A 20,042-nucleotide genomic window follows, 5' to 3' on the forward strand; every position below is an offset into this window, starting at 1 on the left:
TTGATATTCACCTTCACTATTCTTTTAAGTAAATCAAAATTTTGGCTATGATATTATAAATATTGCTTTAATATTTGGTTGCATAATGTCCCAAATTTTTGGGTTTATAAAATTTGAATCCATATTTTTCATAACTTGTTATCTCTTTTTGTCTCATATGACTCTATCCTTCCCTCTAACTTTTGTAGAAATATAATATTTTGAATGAACTATAATCAGTCCTCTCTCTTTTTTTTATTTTATTATAACTATAATTTGTATATGGAATATTAAGGTTACATTTGGGAACTATTCTCAAAAATAGTTTTTTTACTTTAAAAAAAAAAACACCTTTGACTATCAATCGTTTCCAAAATAGGTTTGTAAGAATTATTCTCAAAATAAGGTGTTTTGAAAAATATATTTTTAGTTATTTTCATTTATTTCCTAGAAGCTATCTTAAAAAAATAATTATAAAAATATTAAGAATAATTAAAAATAAAGTACTATAAATAAAAGTTATTTTAAAACTCATTTAGAAATATGTTAAGAACATTCAAAGCTCTAAAACAAGTTTTTGTTTTATAAAATATCAAAGATACATTAAGAACATTCAAAGTCCTCAGACCAATTTTTGTTTTATAAAAATATCAAAAAACTATTTTAAAAAATTGTTCCTTTTTATAATTGTTTTCAAAACGTTCTCAAACAAACATTAAAATTCTTTCTTCCCGATCTAAGCAAGATAAAAATCTTGGACAAGGGACAACTCGATTATTTTTGCATGTTTTTTAGATTTATTTGAGTATTATGTTTTTCATGTCTTCAATTTATTTCACAAGAATTTAAATTACGTGAATAATGTAATACCTAACTAGGATTAATTGCCCATCAAATTTCCTGCCCGAATTTAGCCTTAGACTTTATTTCGAAAAAGAAAAAGAGTAAAGAGAAGGCGTCAAACTCTAGAATTGCCCACCAAATTTCCTGCCAGACTTTTGCCCCACTCATGTCCTAATCAACTTATTCAATGGCATATTTGATTTTGAACAACTTCAATCTATTTTGTTGAATCATCCCATCTATTAAATATGAGGTCCCGAGTTTCTAAAGAAGATGACCATATTAAGGTGAGGCCAGTTGGAAAAATCAATTGCTTTGTAGCATTGTATGGTATTTATTGATAAAAACACAACAGAGGAATTTTCATGGAAACTGTCAAAATACATACGCACGTAGGTAATTGCTTTGAAAATTCTAGTTTAGAACTTCTTTTTTGCAAAAAAGAAGAATAAATCCCATTAATCTTTTAATCCGAAAAGAATTGAATTAAATCAAATTTGATTAAAATTAATTTGATTCCATTTAAATGGTCTAATACAAGTTAATTTAGGTCTTAAGTTTAATTTATTTTTAAAAGTAATTCAAATCAATTTGAATTTAAATTTCAAAGTATATTTAAAATATCTAACTCAAAGTATAAATACATTTAAAAATTAATCTGATCAATAATTTGCTAATAATTAATTACTAATTACTAGAGTTTATAAAATATAAATAATAACAAATACAAAAAATAAAAAGCTCATAAAATATTGGACAATTATAAGATCATAAAGTAAGCAATATATCATTATAGTCGTTTAAAGACAAACCCTTTGAATCCATTTTGGTTTTGATTGAATGGGTCTTTTTATCCTCGATACATAGTGCTGAAACGAAGGCATGCAGAACATTTTCTTTTTTTTCCACATAGGCGGCAGAAAGTCGCCTCTTAATTCGTATGGTTTGAAAGGAGAAGCAATGGCACCTTTTTAACGACCCTCTCCTGCCTTCTCACCTATCCATTGATACCATTGACGAAAGAGTACCTCTGCAATTCTACAGACTGCAGGGCAGGTAGAGGCAATGGCTATGAGTTATTTGGAACTAACTTTCTTCCTCTCATGTCTTCTCATACAGCTTGTTCCATTCACTGTTGCCCAGTATTTCCCTAAAGAAGAATGCATTTCAGATAGAGGTAACTACACCGATAACAGTACATACCAGGCAGACCTCAATAGCCTCCTGACTTCCTTCTCAAACACCCAAGTTGAGTATGGGTTTTACAATTCCTCTGTTGGTGAGGTGAACGGAATCGGACTCTGTAGAGGGGATCTCACGCCGGATACATGTCGTAGTTGTATCAATAACTCCAGCCAGGACATTCAACGATTATGTCCCAACTACAAGGAGGCAGTTTTATATTACGATCTTTGCATGTTACGATACTCTGACCGCTCCATATTTGGCACAGTAGAAACTTCGCATTCTTATGGTCTGGTAAACGGCCAAAATTTCTCCGACATCGACCGCTCCGTAGAGGAGCGGGACAACTTGTTGCTCGACCTCCAAGAAAAAGCCGCGTCTGGTGGTCCTCTTCTAAAGTATGCAACAAACGAGACATCGGCTGGTTCAGAAACCATATATGGACTTGCCCAGTGCACGCCTGATTTAGAAGATCAGGAATGCAGTAACTGTCTAGCCGTCCTTAATAGTATCTATGCCGATTCTTTTAAGTATAAGCAAGGAGGGAACGCTAAGGCACCAAGCTGTAACTTTAGGTACGAGATCTATTCGTTCTATGACCCTCTCCCTGATGCACCGGCACCATCTCCAACTAATTCTTCTCCTCCGCCGCCAAATGATGTCACTACTGGAGACGGTATGCACTTGATACATCCATGCTTTCAAAATATTACCGACTGCTTTTAGATTCAAACCTGCCATGTATGAGTACAAGCTTCCCTCATCATTTCTAGTTTGCAGATGTAGAATTTAGAGTTTTCTTTACATACACGCAACCAGTAGCTAAGAGGAAACATAGGTAGAGAAATCGACTTAAACTTACCCACTCAAAATACAAGGTCAACTTCCTAACCTGTTCTCCTCAATGGATTCCTAGATATGATTTAACCCCAAAATGGGGATTTTTGATAAAAGTACGATCATTAGGAAATAAAATTAAATACAATAGACTAAAAAAAAAAAATCAAATTTACGACCGTTTGTGTAATATTGGATTTTAATATAGAAGGTATCTCTTGAAAAGATATCTTATTCTATTTGTATTTGCCCATATAATTTCTAATTTCTTTTTAATTAGGAAATAAATTGATTTTGATTGAATTAGTGTGACAAAATTCCATGATTCCATGATGCATGCTAAACTCTCCACTAGATGATGCAATTCCAAAATTCAGTATCCGCGAAATTTGATCAGAGGAAATTTGTGTTTTTGCAGGAAAAAGTAACAGAACGCGAACCATAATTATCGTTGTTATAGCAACTGTTGTTTCTGTGATACTCATCTCCTGCATCTGCATCTGCATCTTTTTGAGAATGAGAAAGCCAAAAGACAAAGATGAACGTAAGTGCAAATGAACTACCCCTATTCCTTGTCATTCAAAAAGTTTCTTTCCATTTTTTGCTGGAACGGAATTAGTCTCCTCAAAAATTTTAAAAATATTAGTGAAAATGCCTCAAGTCATAGTGTTGTTGCTATTGGAGTGACAAAATCCTTATTTGATAAAATATAATACTTATTACTTAATGACTGGAGTTAATTTAGTTAAATTGTTCTTAAATTATTTACTTAAAACTTATTAATTTTTACACTAAATATTAACACATTTACCCTTATTAATTTTGAGCAATATTTATTCTTATTGCTTTTAATTCATAATTTTCATTGATCTTAAATAATAAATTTTTTTATGAAACATTCATATTTAAAGTATAATAGATACAAAAAATAGCTATAAAAAATTTATTATAAAAAATGAATCATAAATATGTAATCGTAATTCTAAAATATACTTCTAATATTTAAAATAAATAAGACAAAAAAAATTGAAATTAAGAATTAGTTAATTATTTTGATTTAATTCTTAAAGTTAAAAATAACTTTATTATAAATTATTTTACCAAACCTGTTTAATCTACTCAATAACTTATATTAATTTATTAAGTTATTTTAAGTCATTAAATTGGTTTATCAAACACCTTTTAAAGAATGAGATTTTATAATGAGGAATAATTGAGTTTTAGCTATTAAATGCAAGATTTTATGTTGAGTAGATATGGAAATGCAACCAAACACTCCTTCAATAAAAGTTCCCTTGTACTAAAGATGCACTTGCTTCATTATACTTGTCTTGTGAAGCTGAAGATGAAATTTTGAGCGTGGAATCCTTGCAATTCAACCTTGGTCCTATTAGAAATGCAACGAAAAACTTTTCTGATTCTAATAAGCTTGGACAAGGAGGATTTGGAGCTGTTTACAAGGTAGTTAAACATCTCCATTATATGAAAAAATAATAATAATAATCTCAGCTCAAACTATTAAATTTCTTTAAGAGTTGATTTGATGTGTCTTAAATATTATAGTTTGTTATGATGTATTTCAGGGTACACTTTCCAATGGACAAGATATAGCCGTGAAAAGGTTGTCCAAGGGCTCTGGACAAGGAGAATTAGAATTCAAGAATGAAGTTCTATTAGTGGCCAAGCTTCAACATAGAAATTTGGTTAGACTCCTAGGTTTCTGCTTAGAAGGAATAGAAAGACTTCTCATCTATGAGTTTGTGCCTAATACAAGTCTCGATCATTTTCTATTTGGTATGGTTTAACCTTTGCCTAAATTTTATATTTACTTTGAATCATTTCTTTTGTAATCTTTTAAATAGAGAATGATCAAGTTAAGAGCATATAGTTCATTCCAATGACATGCATTTACAAATATGCAGATCCTATTAAGCGTCTGCAATTATATTGGGAAAGGCGTTACAAAATTATAGTTGGCATTGCTCGAGGACTTTTGTATCTCCATGAAGATTCTCGACTTCGAATTATTCATCGTGACCTCAAAGCTAGCAATATTTTGCTAGATAAAGAAATGAATCCTAAAATTGCAGATTTTGGTATGGCAAAGATATTTTCATTGGATCAAACTCAAGGTGATACAAGTAGGATTGTGGGAACCTAGTAAGTATTAAGATCTTGCTACAGCTAACAATTATGATGATCTTGTATGTTTTCAAATTTTAATTTTTTTGTTGATAAAACTGTATATCTCTAAGACTAGTGTCTTAGCAAAGTAATCTCAAAATTTTAGCAAATATTTCATTATACTCCCTAACATAATCATGAATTCTATTATCAAAAATGAAATTGATCTAATTAATTATAATATGCAGTGGATATATGGCTCCAGAGTATGCAATGCATGGGAATTTCTCAGTTAAGTCAGATGTCTTTAGTTTTGGTGTGCTGGTTTTAGAAATTATTAGCGGTCAAAAGAACTCTTGTTTCCGCAATGGGGAGAATGTGGAAGACCTTATAAGCTTTGTAAGTATGAATATCTCTATGGTAAATTAGTCAATTCCTAGAAGTATTAGACTAGCTAGTAAAGCACACAAAATTGAAAGGCTTAAACAACTATCTTTGACATTGCATGTGTACATTGTCAAATTATTGCAGGCATGGAGAAGTTGGAGGGATGGGTCAGCTCCAAATGTGATAGATCCTTCGGTGAGCTCTGGCTCAAGAAGTGAAATTATGAGATGCATACATATTGGGTTGTTATGTGTTCAAGAAAATGTAGCTGACAGACCCACAATGGCTTCAGTTGTTCTCATGCTTAGTAGCTACTCTATCACTCTCCCATTACCTTCACAACCTGCTTTTTTTATGCACAGTAGCATGGACACAGAGGCACCCTTGCTGCAGGACTCTGATTCTGGGGCAACTAGGTCTTCTGATAATGCTTTGTCCGTCAATGATGCTTCAATTACTGAGCTCCACCCTCGTTAGTGTTGTGGGGAAGCAGGTTATATATGTTGAAATGTGACTCTTCTTTGTTTTCTTTGTTCCAGATCAATTTCTATGACCCCATTTATTTTGCATATCAAATCGATCTTGATTTTTGCTTTCTTGAATACTCATGTGTGATATCCCAAACGTCATCATTGTTCAAGGATTAAAATAAGAAGTTTTGCTTGGGAATGCTCCAAAGTTTTTATTGATCTAGATATGTAGAGATTTGAATTTAAAAACTGCCCATTGATGATGCAAAGTTGTTAATGCCAGCAAGAGTGCACGTTGACTGGTCGATTTCCTGGCTTGCCTTCAACCACATCTATCCCAATTAACTCATTTACAAACAACATACTTGACCGATAGTATTGCAGATACCTATTATTCCAAGCTGTGTTAGTTTATTCTTATGCTCCTTTGGAAAATTGATAAGCCAAGTTTTGGTCGGTGTGCGGCGACTCCTGTCCCTATCAGCTTGTTCAAACCGCGTCTTTGACCACTCCACTGGAAACCAAGCCTTGTCTGATTTCATCATTTTTATTAATTAAATCTGAGCACTTTGATTAATTAAATATGAGGTAGCCACTGGGGGTACGTAGGAAGCAAAGAGGGGAGAAAAAATTTGAATAAAAAAATTAAACAAAAATTGTGAATCTATTGTATGGGTGTGGGGGGTTGGTGGGGGGATGGGGGATGAGAGGGACTTGGGTGGGTGAAATCTAGAAATTCGAGTGATGATTTGCTTAAAACCTTCTATGGAAAGAGGTGAAAAGGATATTTGATTGGATAAAGTCAAAATCTTTTTATTCCTGAAACTCCGTGGATCCGATCTGGTGTTAATGGTGCATGTATGTGAATGGGAATGTCAGCTTTTGGTTCAGCAAAGGCGTGTCAAACTTGGCCACATGATTTTCTGTTTCACAAAACCACAATCACAGTGTACATGAGTAGAAAAAAATTTAGGCGAGATTTGTTTTCTATCTGAAATATAATTAAGTCTGTATTTATATAATCTAAATAAATATTCAAGTAAATGTCATTTAAATACAAATTAAAGTAAAAATATCATTTACCACACACTTCCTGTCTATCATATTTGAGAAGCCCAGTGGGAACCATCCTTAGATTGAATAGAATTCTGCATTATTCAATGTCTCATTTCGTATTTCGAGGGAAACGCATTTAATTGACCGTTCCCTTGTGCCTCTGCCTTTCTTCAGGGGACTCTTTCCTTCTTCAATCAACTCTCTGCACATGGACCTCCAATACCTAATCGTAGACTGACTCCCTTTCTTTTTTTCCTTTTTTTTTTTTTTTTTTTTAATACAGAATCTTAAACCATCTCCCGGTTTATACTTTTCTAGTTAAGCTGATCATGTTAACCATTCTTCTCAAATTTTCTGAAAACCTTCTCTTATTTTTCTGTTTCTAAATGAGTTGACCACAACTCCTCAGCTCGTCATTTCTATTTTCTGAGTCTTTGAAATACATAAAGCCTCTGTAAGTACTAAATAGATTGAAGAGCTCATCCATCTTACAAATTATGAATTCAAAGGTGGGAAAGATGACGATAATGGATCCTCCAAGATTTCTTCTCTTCCTTTATCCCTTCCTCACACTTCACCTTCTTGCCGTAACAGTCCTTGCTCAGCCAGACTTCCTCTACCACTTCTGCATAGAGGGTGTTGGTAACTACACAGGTAATAGCACCTACAAGGAAAACCTCAACACCCTCCTCTCTTCTCTCCCCTCAGACAACGCAATCGACTACGGCTTTTATAATTTCTCCGCCGGCCAAAACTCTGAAAGAGTCAACGCAATTGGGCTTTGCAGAGGAGACGTTACACCAGATGCTTGCCGGAGTTGTCTCAATGACTCCAGGCTTCAACTCACTGAGCTCTGTCCCAATCAGAAGGAGGCAATAGGATGGTACGATAATTGTATGTTACGATACTCGAATCGCACCATATTCAGCACCGAGGAAGATTCGCCTGCCTTCTCTATGTACAATGTGAATAACGTCTCCAATGGAGATGAGTTCAATGAAGCCCTGGGGAACTTGTTCGCCAGCCTTAAAAGCAAAGCTGCTTCGGGTGATTCGCGTTATAAATTTGCAACAGGAGAAGTGAATTTGTCGAGTTTTCAGAACATATATGCCCTGGTGCAGTGCACCCCTGATTTATCCCAGTTGTCCTGCAGCAACTGCATAGAGGGGGCTATTAATGGTATTCCGGGTTGTTGTGATAGAAAGCAAGGAGGAAGAGTTGTGAAACCCAGTTGCAACATTAGGTTCGAGTTGTACCGTTTCTATGACTTCACTGCGGCTAATGCTCCTCCACCACCACCAGCAACGCCACCGCCTTCTCCTCCCACTAATGTCAGTACTCCTCCACCTCCATCCAATACCACGTCTACAAAAGGTACATTTATTAATCAGTCTGTGTCTCCATGTTCTGAATCTTATTGAGTTTATGATTCGCTATTCAAATTAACCAAAATGATTTACAAAGCGTAACAAATTGTTAAAGCCAGATGGTTAGCATCCAATGTCCATTATCGAGTTTGAGTTTGAGTGGAAGGCAGCTGTTTGATAAAATTATTAAGACCCGCAATTAAATCAATGCTTTTGTTTTTTTTTCCTCGGCATGAAGACATCCAAGAAGTCATGATGACTACGCATGAAAAGATGGATTCTTCAGTATTGTTACTTGAATACAAATTATAAATCTCAAAAATTTTCAAATCAACCATTTGTAGAGGGGAAAATGATGGGTCCTTCTGTGAAAAAGAAAAGAAAAGCAATATGTTGTATTCTTTACTATTCCCGCTTAGAGAAAATTAAGAATTCAGCAATTAATGGAGGGATCTCTAATTATGTGCGTTCTGCAGGAAAGAACAGCAACACCTCCCGGACGGTGGTCCTAATAGTTGTCCCCTCAGCTGTTATTTCTGTAATGCTCATTACCTTCATCTGCTGCCTTTTAAAAAGGAGGCGAACAAGGGAAAGTGTTGGAAGTAAGTTAAACACGGATCATACTTCGTTGACTTTGCCTCTTGCAATTGAAATCATCATGATGTCGGAAAATGACAAGAGACAGCTGTTCTCCATTAACAATTTAAAAATAAAAGCACTTATCTCATTTACAGCACTTTCGGCAATATATTAGTTTCTAAAGTCAACCCTTGGATTAAATTGAAGTAAAAAAAGAAATGCTGAAAATCTTCTCAAATTCTTCAAAGTATGTAGAGTAGATTTACTTTTCCACTTTCGAATGGGAATGGGATTCTAAAAGTCATTTCAGCTATCAAAAAGTCATTTCATCTTTCATGAATTTTTTTTTACGTGTAATTTAAATTTTTTAATAATAAAATTATATTAAAGAACTTATTTTTAAAATTTATTTTTTCCTGTGAAAACCCTTAGCTCCTTAGTCCTTACACATTATATTATATTTTTATCTATTTTTAACGTTTTTTTTATTATTTCATAAAAATATCTTAAATATATTCTTAAAACCATTCCATCCTTGGTTGTTGCATGATATTTTGTTGGTGTACATGATCCTTTAATTGAAAACACTCCTTCTAATATGATGAAAACATGAGAGCATATATACATAGAACAAAAATTCCATTCTATTTCAGTATAATTGGGTTGCTGAGGTTGTAATAATTAGATATGCATGTCTGTGTAATTAATCGAGCACATATTCAATAAAAGCTAGCTCACTTTTGATGGTTTTACTTCCTTTTGTGAATTAAGCTCAAGATGAGGATGAAATTGGAAATACGGAATCCTTGCAATTTGACTTTGCCACTATTAGAGTTGCAACAAATAACTTCTCTGATGCTAATAAGCTTGGACAAGGTGGATTTGGCCCTGTTTATAAGGTAATTAATTTGGTCAATTGATCAAATGTTATCAATTTTCTTATTTGTTGAATGTGGCTTAAATTATTTTGTATTTATCCCTATACATATTTTCATCAGGGTCACCTTTCCAATGGACAAGAAATTGCTGTGAAGAGGTTGTCAAGCGGCTCGGGACAAGGAGAACTAGAATTCAAGAATGAGGTGATATTAGTGGCCAAGCTTCAACACAGAAATTTGGTTAGGCTCTTGGGTTTTTGCTTGGAAGGAATAGAAAGGCTTCTTATCTATGAGTTTGTGCCTAAGACTAGCCTTGATAACTTCATCTTTGGTAATAATATCTCTTTGACTTTATCTAGATTATAATTTACAGAACTTCATTAGCGATGCATTCCTAGATGGATTAGTTCAACTTGGATGTTATATAATAAACTGAAGCATCCAATATTTCAGTCATTTGGTGATGCATAAACCTGAACCTTTCTAGTTATTTTTCTTTTGTTAGTTTATTACCTATTCATCCCTTAACATTGTGATATATGTTCTACTTGTATTAATAATATAGATCCAATCAAACGTGCGCAATTAGATTGGGACAGGCGCTACAAAATCATAGGAGGCATTGCTCGAGGACTTCTCTACCTTCATGAAGATTCTAGACTTCGGATCATTCATCGTGATCTCAAAGCAAGCAACATTCTCTTGGATACAGAAATGAACCCTAAAATTTCAGATTTTGGCATGGCAAGATTATTTGTAGTAGATCAAACCCAAGGCAATACCAGTAGAATTGTAGGAACCTAGTAAGTACTAAAAATAAACTAGCTCATTTTAACCTTTCATGCTTTTATTGAAAGCTTTTGTTGTCATTGAAATTCCGTATTGATGTCTATAACTATAATATGCAGTGGCTATATGGCTCCTGAATATGCCATGCATGGACACTTTTCAGTTAAGACAGATGTTTATAGCTTTGGTGTTCTAGTTCTGGAAATTGTGAGCGGCCAAAGGAACAATTGTATCCATATCGGCGAGAATGTTGAGGATCTCCTGAGCTATGTAAGTAATGCTTGAGATATTGAAAACATAACCAATCTTGTTGTTGATTCCAAAGATTTATATTGTTGAAATATTCTTGTAGGCCTGGAAAAATTGGAGGGAGGGGAAAGCAACTAATGTGATGGATCCAACAATGGGGATTGGCTCAACAAGTGAAATAATGAGATGCATCCACATTGGGCTCCTATGCGTGCAAGAAAATGAAGCTGACAGACCAACCATGGCTTCTATTGTTCTCATGCTTAATAGCTACTCTTTGAGTCTCCCACTACCTTCACAACCTGCATTCTTTATGAATAGTGGCATGAATGGGGACTTGCCTCTTGAACTAGAGGATAATTCAAGCGTGACCAAGTCAGATCATTCTCAAAGTAAATCTGCCAAGTTTTCAGCAAATGAGGCTTCAATCACCGATCTGTATCCTCGATAATGTGCCAGCTGCAGGCTATGATAAAAAAGCATGCTTGTTTTAACTAAATACCCAATGGGGTTAAGAGGAAAAGATGATACATAGAGTACTCATTCATAACGAATTCATAATTGCTTTCAGTTCTTTGTATCTAAATCCCGTGTATTGTTATCATATACTTCCCTTCCAACAGGACATTTTTAAGTTTTTCATTTATTTACTTTATGTTTAATTAAAACAAAAAATTATTGCAAGTGCATATATAGGTAATTGGGATGATAAGACAAGTTTCTAAGGTATAATTCAGAGTAATTCCAATAGATGTATTGTCCTATGTGAACTCTTATAATTTTAAAACACATCTACATGGTTAAAAAGACTTTTTACATTTATAATACTAAAAAAAATTCTCATATCCAATGTAGAATGTCATAATCACCTTATCTTTTGGATATTTCAATCATCATATACCTACATGAGGGTGATTATTATATCCGATATCAAACAAGAAAATTTCTTTTTGACAATATATACATAAGCATTTCTTAATATATTTTTTTTTTAACCTTAATAGATGTATTTTAAAATCGTAAAAACTCATTAGATGATAAACAATATCTACATGATTGAAAACAAATCGTTACAATATACATCATTATTGAAGATTCATAATTTCAAATTTATATCACCAACTCATTAATATTATATGTCATATGACAAAACTATGTTACATTAATCTTCACCTACTAAATATTTTCAAGGTGAAAGTCTCCCTAATTACCCTTGTTTTTTTTTTTTCTTTTTAATTTTGTTAGCATGATGTATATCATAGTCCCATAGTCTAATAGTGGATTCTTGATAAATGTACGGCTAATGGGGAAAGTAATTTTTAAAATGCCGTAGATTGGAAAATAATTCCAATTCTACGACACTTTTTAACACGTAGGATGAGAAGTGGAAACCCATTTCCTCCAACCCATTTTCTTCTCTACCTCAAAACTCATTTTGTCCTTAGTCCGAAAACCCATTTTCCCGCACGTTGATCATGGAGTGGAGATCCTTGCCTCAATACCAATAAGAAGGAAGTAAAGTGCAGATCTGAGACACCATGGCCTCCGGTGTTTTTTGTAAGTTTTGTGGTTATATTTGCTGGTGTGGTTGTGTTTGGTCACCAAGAAAGTGTGGGAAAGTTGAAAAAAAAAATAAAGTTTTCGTTTTTTTTTTACAATGAAACCGAGTAGACTAAAAATTATGGAGAAAGTTTTCATTTTTTTTTTTTTTTTTTTTTTTTGTGGTTCGGCTTGTTGTGATTCTATTTGGCTACCAAGAAAGTGTGGGAAAGTTGAAAAAAAATAAATTTTTTGTTTTTTTTTTACAATGAAACTAAGTAGACTAAAAATTATGGAGAGTTTTTTTTTTTTTTTTTTTTTTTTTGTGGTTCGGCTTGTTGTGATTCTGTTTGGTTGGCAAGAAAGTGTGGGAAAGTTGAAAAAAAATAAGGGCTTGTTAGGATTATCCCTGTTAGGATCCGAGATAACACATCAACTCCTCATTTCTTTTTCCACACAACCATTAACAAAAACCTCAAAATTCTCCCTCCCTCAATTTTTTCAACAACCAAACAAGACCATACCTAAAAAAATATTGAAGAAAAAAACAGTTGGAACAAAAAAAAAGGAAAAAAAAAACAGAGTAAATCAAACAACCAATTTTTTTTGTGTGACAATTTGTAATTCTGGAAATTTCACCCGTTGATTCCATTTATTTTTGTGTTATTCTCTTTGGAGTTTAATTTCTTTAGATTTTAAAGATAAAGAGGTTGTAGTTGTGGGACTATGGGAGTACGTGGAGTGTTGGAAGAGAAAGTAGAGCGAGAAGTATTCTCTTTTCATACAATTTTTATTTTTTTATTTATTAAAAAAACGATTTTCAATTAAAAGTTTTTTATTTTATTTATTCTAAAAAATTATTTTTTATAAAGTGTGAATGTAAAAATTATTTATATATTTACAATATCAATTAGTTAAAGAAAATACTCAATTTTAAAAAACAAAACCAATTATTATTATCTTTTGTTGAATTTTTTATTTATATCTTTTTTTTTTATTAATCTAGAGGAGTTACAAAAAAACATTCAATTAAAAAAAAAACCAACTTTCAAACATGTTTTTTGTTTTACTTATTCTAAAAAACTTTTTTATTAACATAACCAAACATTTTTTTTTTAGAACAAAAACTGTTTTCCAAAATTCAGTTCCCAAACACAATTTGTTTTTTTGAAAACACAAAAAATTGTTCTAAAAAACCGTTATCATCCATTACTTGATCAGGAGGTGTACAGACTAGAGGGACAGAGGCTCATACGAGGAGTAGTCCACCACCTCATGAGCAGTCGATATCATCCATTACTCGATCAGGAGGTGTATGGACTAGAGGGCGAGGGGCTCATACGAGAGGGACTAGGCATACATGTGTTCTTAGAGATGCACCATCGACTGACATTAGCCTGCCACCTGTTGAGGAGACTCCTATTACACCTATGGAGGTGCCATCCACCCCACCTATAGTACCACTTGTTGCATCATCACCACCATCGATAGAGACTACATTGGTTGATGAAGAGTTAGTTCATATAGCAAATGATGATCAGCAAGGACAAAAGACTGATCGTGGTCGAGGACATGGTAGGAGACGTGGTCATGGAGCTCATGGAGGGTTACATGTTAGCCCCATAAAGCCAATAGTGGAGCATGCACATCATGGATGTCCACTACGAAAGAGGAAGGCTCCTTCGTGTGGTACACATTGAGGATGTTACTACATATGACTTGTATTTTGGATACTATTAGTATTTTGCATATCATTATTTTGGACAAATACTCAAGATGTATGCTTTTATTTGTTATATTTTGGATTAACTAACTTTTTATTAACGTAAGTTCTATAGTATTCTATCTATTTTGGACTTATTTTACACAAAATAGTATTGTTACTATTTTGGAAAGGTGCTAACTTAATTGACATTTGGTTTACTTGTTTTCATTGGTTTTGGATCGAATGTCAAAATATTGATTATAAAATATTGATTATAATGTATACAGGTGATAAAATTTAAACATTTGGTTGTATAGTAGGTAATACTAATTAAGAGATAGAATTTTTTTTTTCCTTTGTGGAAGGTGTCTCTTCAAGAGACACCTTTAGCATAAATACGAAATTTTCTACTGTGTATGGAAATTGTGGAAAGTGTCTATTGAAGAGACACTTTCAGTATAAACCGAAATTTTTTAAAAATTATGGAAATTGTGGAAAGTGTTTCTTGAAGAGACACTTTCAATATAAACCCAATTTTTTTTAAAAATTATGGAAAGTCAACTTTTCAAAATGTCCCTTTTCAAAATTCGAAATTTTCGACTGTGTATGAAAAATTGTAGAAAGTGTCTCTTCAATATAAACCCAATTGTTTTAAAATTATGAAAAGTGTTCGAATATAATTCCATTTTTTTTGGTAATTATGGAAGGTGTCTCTTGAAGATACAACTTTAGCATAAATTCGAGATTTTCCACTGTTTGAATGAAAATTGTGGAAAGTGTCTTTTGAAGAGACACTTTCAGTATAAACCCATTTTTTTAAAAATTGTGGAAGGTGTCAAGAGACACCTTTCACAATTCCCAAAAAATGGAGAGACACCTTCCATTATTTTAAAAAAATTGGGTGTTTACTGAAAGTGTCTCTTGAAGAGACTTTCCACAATTTTCATGCACATTAGAAAATTTCAAATTTATGTTGAAGAGAGACATCTTTAGCTTTAAAATCATTTCCACATTTTTTAATACATATTGGATTTTATGGAATTGTGAAAAGTGTTTTTTCAAGAGACACCTTTAGTATAAATCTAATTTTTTGGAATTATAGAATGTGTCTCTTAAAGAGACACCTTTGATACCTTTTGTGTAAATTAAAATTTTTAAGAATTGTAGAAGGTATCTTTTCAAGAGACACCTTTAGTATAAATCTAATTTTTAAGAATTGTAGAAGGTATCTCTTCAAAAGACACCTTTCACGTTTCAAATCTATCAATATTTTTCCAACTACCATTTTTTAATAATTATTTTTAAAAATTGCCGCAAAAGTTAAAAAAGCCCGTCTAATAGTTTAAATTTTAGAAAAATTAGTAGTTAAATAACAATCAAAACATTGCAGGGCACCCAACCGTATTCAGTGAAGGGGTCCATTCTTTCTGTTTACCTTGTCATAATAATAGTCAAAGGTCACCATTATGCGCGGGACGGGTATCTCACTATGATTTCACACCACGTTGGAAAGCAGAGCCACTGCTGTCCCAGTCAGCGTGTTCGAACCGCGTGAACTTTGATCACCAGTCCAGTCCCAATCAAATCTTTCTTCTATTAAATATGAGAAAAATCGATTAATTTAATAAGAGACGCCACGGCTTGCTTTAGAAAGAGGAGGACAAATTTGACTGCGAAGTATTCAAAAACCATCAACCCAGTTAGGTGCAAAAATTGAGGGCCTATTAATTATTATTTCCTTGGGAAAAAAATCTGCGTAAAGTGGCGGAAATATGTTTGGTTTGATGAAATTTCCACCCCATATTTCCATTCATATGGAACTGAAAGGAACCCACCTGGTTTTTGGAGTATGGGAAAGGGAATTTCGGAATTTTGGTTCAGCAAAATCAGGATAAACATATATAGCTACATGGGAATGTAGAAATTTCTATTAAGGGAAAGTTTTGTTAAGATAGTTTTGAATTGATTTCTTATTCGATCAACTTGAATGAATTCCAGATAGCTATTTGAAATGTCAATGAAATACTGAATTTGTTGTCTCTTAACTGGGCCAAATTTCCAAGTTATTTTTCCATGGCCAGTATCATTGCTAATAGATGAAAGAATGATGATTAGTGCAAGTATCTTCTTCAGAAGGAAAAGACCAAAAGCAACAACCGTCAACGGGAAGCTCTCATCCCGTGATATTCAAAAAGCAGCCCACTTGGTGGTCAACTGTAGAGCCTGGTGGTCAATCCTTGAGGTCATGTATCTTCTTCCTCTCTCCTTCCTTTTCCTTCAAAAAGCCTTACAGAGAGCCAAGCTGAGAAACGAATGGAGTCTCCAAGATTACTTTTCTTCCTTTATCCCATTCTCATACTTCACCTTCTTGCTGTCACCAATGCTCAGCCAAGGTTTCTCTCCTATTGGTGTTCAAACGGTGTTGGTAATTATACCAATAACAGCACCTACAAGGCAAACCTCAACACTCTCCTCACCTCCCTCTCTTCGAACAACGAAATAGATTATGGCTTCTACAATTTCTCCGCAGGCCAAAACTCGGACAAAGTCAACGCAATCGCGCTTTGCAGAGGAGACGTAATGCCAACCGCGTGCCGGAGTTGTATCAATGACTCTAGGATTCAACTCACTCAGCTCTGTCCCAACCAGAAGGAGGCAATAGGATGGTACGATAATTGTATGCTGCGATACTCCAATGACTCCATATTTGGAACACAACAAAGTTCGCCTTATTTTTACATGAGGAATAGTAAAAACGCCTCCAATGTGGAAGAATTCAATCAGGTTCTGGGAAACATGATGGCCAGCCTCCGAAGCAAAGCTGCGTCTGGTGATTGGCGTCGCAAGTTCGCAACTGGAGAAGCAAATGTTACGAGTTTCCAAAGCATATATGGGCTTATGCAGTGCACTCCTGATTTGTCTGAGTTGTCTTGCAGTAATTGCTTAGAGGGCGCTACCAATGAAATTCCAACATGTTGTGATAGCAGAAAAGGAGGGAGAGTTGTTAAACCCAGCTGTAATTTGAGATACGAAACATACCGTTTCTATGATTTTACAGCAGCTAACGCGCCGCCACCTTCTCCTCCCTCAGCTGATCTCTCTCCACCGCCTTTAGCTAATACCACCTCTACACAAGGTACGTACGTATCCCTACATATCTCCATGCTTGAAATTTAATCAATTCCAAGATCGAGTAGATCCTTGATTGTAAAAGATAGATATATATGTGGTGCTCATTCTCCCTTGATTATGATTTGCAGTCGAGTGATCATCTAGATTACTGGGTTTCCAGCATTCATGGGTCTGAGTGATCTTTAATAATTGGGTTTTGCAGAAACAAGGAGTAACTCATCCCGAACCATCATCCTCATAATCGTCCCATCCGTAATTATTTTAATCATAATCCTTGTTGGCTTCATCTGTTTCTTTTCCAGAAAAAGGAGCTCAATGGAGAAGCTTGAGAGTAAGTTAAATACACTCCGTCCTTTCTTGACTTTGCTTCTTCCTATTGAAAACATGATCTTCTTGGAAAGTGACAAGGGCAGCTGATTGTCCTTTTAGTAATTTAAATATGCATGCATGTGCTTCTCTTGCTTTACACGAAGTTGGTGGGAAGACTACTATCGACATTCATGACTTCATAATCTGCATGTGTAGCCAAGCACTCATTATAATGCCTGACTAATTTAACCTTCTCCTTCTGTGAAGCTCATGATGAGGATGAAATTACAAATGTTGAATCCTTGCACTTCGACTTTGACACAATTAGAGTTGCTACAAATAACTTCTCCGATTCTAATAAGCTAGGACAAGGTGGATTTGGCCCTGTTTATAAGGTAATACAATATTTTCTTATAAAATTTCACCATTTCATCGAGCTTATTAATCTAAATTTTCTTATTTTTTTAAAGGCGGCTTCAATTATTTTCCATGAATTCTTATTTTTATGTTCAGGGTAGGCTTTCTAATGGACAATACGTTGCTGTGAAGAGATTGTCTAGTGGTTCAGCACAAGGAGAATTGGAATTCAAGAACGAGGCTGTATTAGTGGCCAAGCTTCAACACAGGAATTTGGTTAGGCTCCTGGGTTTTTGTTTGGATGGAGCCGAAAGACTTCTTATCTATGAGTTTGTGCCTAATACAAGTCTCGATCACTTCATCTTCGGTAACAACTCTTGACTTAATTTTAGATTGTGTTTTATTAACTTTATTTGTGATGCATGCCTTGATGAATTAACTTCAATGTCATTGATAATCAATAGCCACTATGGGATGTATACTCCTAAACCTTTCTAGGTTTATTTCTTGGGATAGTTTATTGCCTGTTTTAGCTTTAATTCTTACCCTACATGTGCTTGTATTAATGATTTAGATCTAATTAGACGTGCACAATTGGATTGGGAAAGGCGTTACAAAATCATAGGAGGCATTGCTCGAGGGCTTCTATACCTTCATGAAGATTCTCGACTTCGCATTATTCATCGTGATCTTAAAGCTAGCAACATTCTCTTAGATGCAGAAATGAACCCTAAAATTTCTGATTTTGGTATGGCGAGGTTATTCTTAGTGGATCAAACTCAAGGCAACACTAATAGAATTGTGGGAACCTAGTAAGTATTACAAACAAGTTAGCTTGAACCAATAATTTTAGTTTTTCTTGTTTTATTAAAAACTTTACTGTCACTGAAATTCTATATTGACATAATGTGCAGTGGATATATGGCTCCTGAATATGCCATGCATGGACACTTCTCTGTTAAGACAGATGTTTATAGCTTTGGCGTGTTAGTTTTGGAACTTGTGAGTGGTCAAAGGAATAACTGTTTTCGTGTCAGTGAAAACATTGAGGATCTCCTAAGCTATGTAAGTAATGCATGAGACATTGAAAACATTACTAATCTTGCTTTTTATGTTGAATATTAATACGTTGTTGCATTCTTATAGGCCTGGAAAAATTGGAGGGAAGGGACAACCACCAACTTGATAGATTCGACAATGAGGATCAGTTCAATAAGTGAAATAATGAGATGCATCCACATTGGGCTCTTGTGCGTTCAAGAAAACGAAGCTGACAGACCGACCATGGCTTCTATTGTTCTCATGCTTAACAGTTACTCTCTAAGTCTCCCAGTACCTTCACACCCTGCATTTTTTATGAATACTAGCATGAATCGGGACATGTCTTTAGAATTGGAGGATAATTCAAGGGTGGCCCAGTCGAATTATTTGCCGAGTAGATCATCCCATTTTTCAGTGAATGAGGCTTCAATCACTGATCCATATCCTCGATAAGGTGCCAATAGATGTTGACAACAGTCAAAAGCATGTGTATTACGTACAATTTTTGTAGCATTGTTTCAACTCCAAATACTGTTTCCCTATTTGGTGCTAAAAATAAAAGATGCCACATGGAGTCATCATAATGAATTAGTTTTGTTTTCAGTTCTTTTATTTTGAATCTTGTTTATGTTTATCATGTACAATTCATGAATTCAGAGGATTTTACCGTTAAAATGTTTGAATATCAATGACTTGTTATTTATAGAATATAGGGGTTATTTATTCAGTCTTTTTTATATAATTAACTTAGCTTATAGTGTTTTAACATGTGTATAATTGGTTAAATCAAATTCCTTTATATAGGTTTTATAACAATTCTTCCAAAACCATTTTCTCTCTAAATTCTTCTTTTTGTTTAATTAAGTTGATTTGGTATCAGAGCTTTGAAAGTTTTAGAGCTACCATCATTCCCAAGCATTTACCAGAAATCAAGCTCTATTCACTAACCTTGATGTTTCTTATACCTCGAATTCAAAAACCTCAAACTAAAATGAGAATTTAAAAAAAAAAAAAATCAACTAAACCCTCTTCCAATCTTTCAAAACCAAAACCTACCCTTTCTTATTTAGCCCCTTACCATCAAACTATTTCACTAAAAGCATCATGGGCTGGATTGTACACTACTCGAATACTCATAAGATCTTAGATGATTTACCAATCTCCATGAATAGCTATAATGATGAGCCTAAAGTCTCAACTCCAAATAAATAATAAA

At 34.0% G+C, this 20,042-nt stretch overlaps 2 protein-coding genes across 2 annotated transcripts; both read left to right on the forward strand.

The window, feature by feature from the left end:
• The first annotated feature begins 1,672 nt into the window (after nucleotides 1-1,672).
• Nucleotides 1,673-5,957, forward strand: LOC132252507 (cysteine-rich receptor-like protein kinase 44). Its single transcript, XM_010648338.3, has 7 exons — nucleotides 1,673-2,683; nucleotides 3,263-3,388; nucleotides 4,184-4,305; nucleotides 4,428-4,638; nucleotides 4,767-5,004; nucleotides 5,217-5,367; nucleotides 5,500-5,957. Exons 1-7 carry the CDS (start codon nucleotides 1,888-1,890, stop codon nucleotides 5,830-5,832), a joined length of 1,977 nt encoding a protein of 658 aa, XP_010646640.1. The 5' UTR covers nucleotides 1,673-1,887; the 3' UTR covers nucleotides 5,833-5,957.
• A 1,055-nt stretch (nucleotides 5,958-7,012) lies between these two features.
• LOC100854754 (uncharacterized) lies at nucleotides 7,013-19,549 on the forward strand. Its single transcript, XM_059740177.1, has 14 exons — nucleotides 7,013-8,255; nucleotides 8,725-8,850; nucleotides 9,599-9,726; nucleotides 9,826-10,036; nucleotides 10,271-10,508; nucleotides 10,614-10,764; nucleotides 10,847-11,192; nucleotides 16,230-17,123; nucleotides 17,322-17,450; nucleotides 17,696-17,823; nucleotides 17,942-18,152; nucleotides 18,360-18,597; nucleotides 18,700-18,850; nucleotides 18,932-19,549. The coding sequence occupies exons 1-14, from the start codon at nucleotides 7,379-7,381 to the stop codon at nucleotides 19,277-19,279; spliced, it is 4,176 nt and encodes a 1,391-aa protein (XP_059596160.1). The 5' UTR covers nucleotides 7,013-7,378; the 3' UTR covers nucleotides 19,280-19,549.
• Nucleotides 19,550-20,042: the final 493 nt, after the last annotated feature.

This window comes from Vitis vinifera, chromosome 10 (assembly GCF_030704535.1).
Source record: "Vitis vinifera cultivar Pinot Noir 40024 chromosome 10, ASM3070453v1".
NCBI lineage: Eukaryota > Viridiplantae > Streptophyta > Magnoliopsida > Vitales > Vitaceae > Vitis > Vitis vinifera.